This window comes from Myotis davidii, unplaced genomic scaffold (assembly GCF_000327345.1).
Source record: "Myotis davidii unplaced genomic scaffold, ASM32734v1 scaffold79, whole genome shotgun sequence".
Lineage (NCBI taxonomy): Eukaryota > Metazoa > Chordata > Mammalia > Chiroptera > Vespertilionidae > Myotis > Myotis davidii.
The window spans coordinates 7,600,276-7,606,392 of NW_006294339.1; the positions used below are offsets into that span (position 1 = coordinate 7,600,276).

General features: G+C 40.6%; 1 protein-coding gene across 1 annotated transcript in view; it reads right to left on the reverse strand.

Moving 5' to 3' along the window:
• Positions 1-4,707, reverse strand: part of LOC102755005 (chromosome unknown open reading frame, human C1orf87) — a 77,972-nt gene extending 73,265 nt beyond the window's left edge. The window contains 1 exon segment of the mRNA XM_006768378.2: positions 4,601-4,707. Coding sequence (XP_006768441.1) covers positions 4,601-4,707 — 107 coding nt within the window.
• Between the last annotated feature and the right edge of the window lie 1,410 nt (positions 4,708-6,117).

The following is a 6,117-nucleotide window of genomic DNA, read 5'->3' on the forward strand; positions in this document are numbered from 1 at the left end:
TGAATTTAAAGCAAATAAGTATTGTCATTTTAGATATTTATTTTTCTTGGCGTTCACTGTGCTCTAATTTATCAGGCTTTTCAATATGTATAAGACTTTTTGTATGCAGAGTTTACAGTTAAATGGGGGAGACAGAAATGCTTAGGAAATTGTCATAAAGTGTCATAATCCTGAAGAGTGTTATGTGAGTCTACAGAAGGTGGGGGCAGGTGATTTGGGGCTGATGGTGGTGACATCTGCTTAGACTTGCATTTTAGAAAGATGATACTGGCAGTACTTGAGAATTGGGCTTCACTATAATGTTATGGAGGAGTCACCTGGGAATTGACTAAAATGCAGATTCTGACTCAATATGTCTGGAGAGGGGCCTGCAATTCTGCATTTCTCACAAGGTCCTAAGTGAGGTTGGTGGAGATGGTCCATGGACCAAACTTTGTAGAGAAAGTTTTTAGCAAGTGGAGTAGAGAATGAGAAGAGTAGAGGCAAGGAGTTGCATTGGAATGCTGGTGTAGTGATCCAGGAGGAAAGAGATAATGGGACCAACTAGGATACACTTGTTTCACTCTTTGAAGCCTATAGATTGGTCTCCCTTGTAAAAAATAGGTAACTAGGTATGCAGTATTTTCCTTTCATTTGTCAATAATTGTGCTGCCTAAGTTACAGAAAGAGGGAGGGAGCTCAATTCCAGTCTTAGTTCTTAATAACTGGCCTCACTGTAAGCTCTTCAAGGCCTCAATTGTCTCATCTCTTCTGTAAAATTAAAGATTGGGTTGTTATGGGTTGAGTTGTGTCTCCCCCAACATTTATATGTTGAAGTCCTAACTCCCAGGACCTTCATAGGGTGACTGCAGATGTAATTAGTTAAGGTGATGTCATGCTAGAGTAGAATGGGCCCCTAATCCAATTGAGTGGTGTCCTTATAAAAAGATGAAATTTGTACACAGACACATATTCCTTGTGAAGCTTAGAGTTATGCTGCTACAAACCAAGGAAATACCAGAAGCATGGAGAGAGACCTAGAAAAGAAAGATCCTTACTGGGCACCTTCAGAGGGAGAGGGAGCATGGCTCTACCAATGCCTTGATTTCAGACTTTTTAGTCTCCAGAACTGTGAGACATAAATTTATGTTTGTCTAAGCCACTCAGTTTGTGGTAGGGCTGTGATATAGCAGCCGAACCAAATTACACTGACTTGAGAAGGCTAACCCCTATTTTGTAAAACTACTATTTGGAATTCTCTGCTATTTTTTAGATGGCCTCTTATTCTAAATAATAATAATAATGATAATAATAATAAAAACAACAACAACATTGCTTTCTAGCCTGTTTTAGCCTACTTGAATAATAAGGAAAATAAACTTAGCTGTCTGACCTTGGAGGCCAGAGACTAGATATGCCCATACTCTCAATGCCATGCCAGGTGTATTTTTTAATTGGATAGAACTGTGTTGTTTTCAAGGCCACCAGTGAGATAACCACTGAGCACACATAGGGCTGGCTCTTTAATAAAAAGGGAAGTTCTGCTTGTAGCTCTGCTTAGAATTTGAATTCATTTTTCTCTGAGCCCATCGGTGAATAAAGTGTGACTCCAAACTCTCTGAGCATTGCTTGATTTATTCTGGTTTTATGTAACAGATTTACTAGTATATATTTAAGATAACTTTCAGATGTAACATACTATTCAATCTTCTCCACATATCCTATAGGAAATCTGAACTAAATGTGGTTAAACAGAAAGACTTCTGTTTTTTCCATCCATTATTCATTTATGATTTTTCTTTTAAATTCAGATTCTCCTTTTAGAGTCTTCTTTCTTTTTTTGGTTTTTACTTATGTTTCTTATGTAGATATTTTCTTTTTTACTAATACTAGTAGGCTCAACTGATTCAATCCAAAGAAAACACCTCCTTGGGCCCCCTGCTAAAAGGTGTAGATGTAGTAGTATGACTAAATGCTTTGAGGACAGATTGTGGGACATGCATGAAATAACAGCAGTGAGTCTGTCCTTACATCAACAATAAGAAGGCTTTTGAGAATTATTTATTTTTGAACCACACTGGAATACCTTAGCAAAGCATTGTCCTAAGTCAGTGATGGCGAACCTTTTGAGCTCGGCATGTCAGCATTTTGAAAAACCCTAACTTAACTCTGGTGCCGTGTCACATATAGAAATTTTTTGATATTTGCAACCATAGTAAAACAAAGATTTATATTTTTGATATTTATTTTATATATTTAAATGCCATTTAACAAAGAAAAAATCAACCAAAAAATGAGTTCGCGTGTCACCTCTGACACACGTGTCATAGGTTCGCCATCACTGTCCTAAGTCATTCCAGCCACAGTAACATCAAGCCCATAGAAAACAAAAATAACTGCCTTAATATAAAAAAAAAACAGTTATAGAAAAAACAGAACTGTGTCTTTTATTTCACAATTAATATAGCTGATTTAATGTACTCCTTTATTTCCTGGATTCTGAGTTTAAAGAATAAACAGGAAAGCTCTGGACAGGGTCATGAGTTTGATTCCTGGTCAGTGGCATGTGCCTGGGTTGCAAGTTCACTCTGCACTCGAGGTCAGGTGAGTGTGGGAGACAACCAGTCCTTGTGTCTCTCTCACTGGGTTGTTCTTGCTTTTGCTCTCTCTTTCTCTCTCCCTCCTCTCCTTCCCTCCCTTTCACTCTCTCTGAAAAGCAATGGAAAAAATATCCTCAGGTGAGGATTAATAAAAATAAAAGAACAAACAGGAAAAATAAAAGGCACCTTCTTATAAGACAAAGGGATTTTTTTCTTATTTAAAAAGAGAAAAAAAAAAGAGAAGTATCCTTCCCCTAATCACCCATTTAGGAACATATTAGACTCCTGGAAAAAGGAAGGGGGTTGGGATAAAAGAAGCTAAACAAACAACTTAGAGAGGAAGGGAGTTAGTAGAGCAGTAATGCTGCTTTCTGGGTAGGAGAACTCAGCAGAGAGTGCAAACTAATCGTATTTACTTTTCTTGACAATAACTGGCATTTGACAGGTGATCTTACAATAATCACAGTGTCTCAGGTTTCCTCACCTACAAGACAAAGGTAGTGGGCCTCCTAGGCATAGAGTACAAAACAGATGGAAACATTTCATAGAAAGAGATTTGATGTTTTCATTAACTGTCTTGCATCCAGGGAAAAATTTGCTTCAAGAATAATAGCAGAACGATTTATACACATATTGAATATACTGTTAGGCGTCAGAAAGGTGTTTTGCATATTTTTCTCATTGGCTCCTCACAACAACCCTACTAGATAGATGTGTTTTCCCCTCACTTGATAGATGTACAATCTGAGGCCAGAGATATTAATTAACTTTTTCAATGTCAAAAGGTCAGGAAGGCACAGAGCCAAGATTCACTCTCATCTCTCAGCTCCGTAGGGATCCCAACTGATGTGCTGCAAAGTCCACTTCTGGTGTTATGGCAAGCATTACTGATCATAGCACTTGCTTTGGAACCTCTTGGGGCTGACAATACTGATGGTGGGGAGGTAAAACCAGTTTGCCCTTCTAAAGCCTATACTCCATAACAGTGGTCCTGATGGTCCCTTCTGAAGCTTATACTGCATAACAGTGGTCCTGATGGTCACTTCTGAAGCCTGTATTCCATAGCAGAGGTCCCGAGAGCTGCTCCTAAAGCCTATACTTCATAACAGGGGTCCATCTTCAGAGATTCTGATTCTTTAGGTCTTGAATTGAACCTCAAATCTTTATTTTAAAGGACACTCCTGATGATACTGATGATAGCCAGATTTTGTAGCCATTGCTTTCTGCATCTATGTTTTGTGAGGCCAGATATTTTTTTTTTTTTTCTGTTTTTCTGGTTGTTTGGTCTGTTGGGTTCTGATGTAGAGAAAAGGACTGTGGAAATCATCTTAGGAGGGAAAGGTAATGATTGACTAGGTACTGTTTATGGAATGGCTATAAGATGAAAGGCAGGTCTAGTACCTTCTTTCTCTCTTGTGAACCACCACAACTCTGGAAGGAAGAGCTGGTCAGACTGTTCTGTGCCACACGTGTGGGTAATTTTAGAGCTATAGGAGTGTGCTCCCTAAAACGTGGCTGTGCTGAGCTTGGAAGGGAAGAAAGACCTCTTAGTTATGCTCTGAGAAGCCCCTGCTTGGAGGAGTATCGGGTAAGAAGAAGAAGTGAAAATTCTTACACTTTATAATTTATTTTTAATTCCACTCCTTTAATTCATAGCAAATTGACTAATGACTTTCTCCCTTACCACCCCGCCCCAATTACTACATGTGGTAGATTACAAACCTGATGAAGAGAAGCAGCAATACTCCATTAATATTTATAAATGTCTCACTGCTTCTATTTCCCATCTATTTGGAAAATCAGCCCAAGTAATTAAGGAATATGGGGAATTATAAAAATGAAAAATATCAGGAAAACAGTGCTCATAGAAGTTTTCAACGCTATTTTACTTCTACTGTTACTGCTTAATGACTTCATTTTCCATGAATGGCATTGTTAAAATGTAAATTTCTAGATGAAAAACACATCCAAATTTCATTATGATCTAGGCAAAACAGATATTTTTCAAACAGTAAACTTACATCTTGGGCTTCTCCACAAGGTACCGAAAGTGTTTACTTCCGATGATTTTCACCACAGTCTCAGGCATTGCACCTGATGCCCGGGGAGTCTTCTGCACTGAAGACATGATTCTTCTCAAAATCCCTCAAGCCCCTGGGGGTGGAAAATAAGTAAATCTCTCCTCATGACTTTCCAGTTGGCAACTGTAACATCCTTGCCAATAATAACAATAATTAAAATGGTGGATTAAGTGCTTTAACTATATTATCTCACTTAACACTCCCAAGGAAGACATGAGTAAAATACTCTTAATTACTGTTATCATTGTTGCTTTGCAGTTAAAGGAACAGGCATAATATAGTTATTGTAACTCACTCAATATCACACAACCAGCAATTAACAGAGTTGGGACTCCCACCTCAAAGGTCTCCACAATTGACCTACTGAGCCATTTGGTGACTACCTTCCTTCCTGATACCACAGGATGGCATTCTGGTGAGGTTAGAGTTGTAGCCAGGACTTCAGTGGGACATATGAAGATCTTATCACCAGCTCTGATGATGTTTCCCCTTTTATAAAACTTGGATAAAGTAATTCCAGTTATATGCTAGGGACTCGGGGTGAATCTGGTGAGATAATATATCTGAAGTAGCACCAAGCATAGGAAAGAGGGTGTTTTTGTTTTTGTTTTTTTTCCTATGGCTGACCTGCCTTTACAGTAAGCTAATGAGTCTGAAATTGAGATCCTGCACTAGGTAAACACTGGGAGTTTCAACAGGTCTGATGCCAAGGGGAACTTGGTTCTGTAAATCTGGCCCGAGGCTGACGACTCCCTTTTAGAACCTCTCAGAGCCTGAAAAGCCTTTAGAGATTATTCTAATCCAAATGCCTACGCGACAGACTACAAGACCCGCGGCCCAGAGAGAGTGTGTTATTGACCAAGGTTTCACAGACAGTGAGAACATATCTGTTTCCAGCGTTCTTCCCAAGGCCCCAGCTTCCCTTGGTGTGTGGTCAGCACTAGGACCACTCGCTCTGTATGGGTAGCCCCATCCAGCGGGAACTGCAACCTTTGAAGGGTCAACATTTATGATTGTGGGGTTTCCACTCCTCCCCGCATCTGCGAGTAAGTCCTGAGGCCTTCCTCAGGAGAGAACAGAGGGGCATTCTTACCGTTTAGGCTGCGGTTTTCCCACCCAGGCAGCTCAGGGGTGCGGTAGGCACTCTCCCTGTAACCCTGTGGAGGCGGGGAAGCAGGGCTGGTGGCCTGGGGATTGGAGCCCAGGAGTCTGGCCAATCACAGGGCCTGGCTCACGTCTGAGGCTGCTCCTGCCCAGATCACTAAGGACTCTGAAGGCTGTTGCTGGGCAGGGACAGGTTGCTATCCACTTGGGGAGGCAGGAGTACTCCCGCACAGGTGCCGAGTTGTGTGGCTGCTGACAGGCTTAGGTGTTTTCAAATCCGTGGTTTGGTGCCTCTTCAAGGACCTGTGAGCACCTTCCTTGAAATCTACCTACGTCACCTGTTGTGGTCTCAT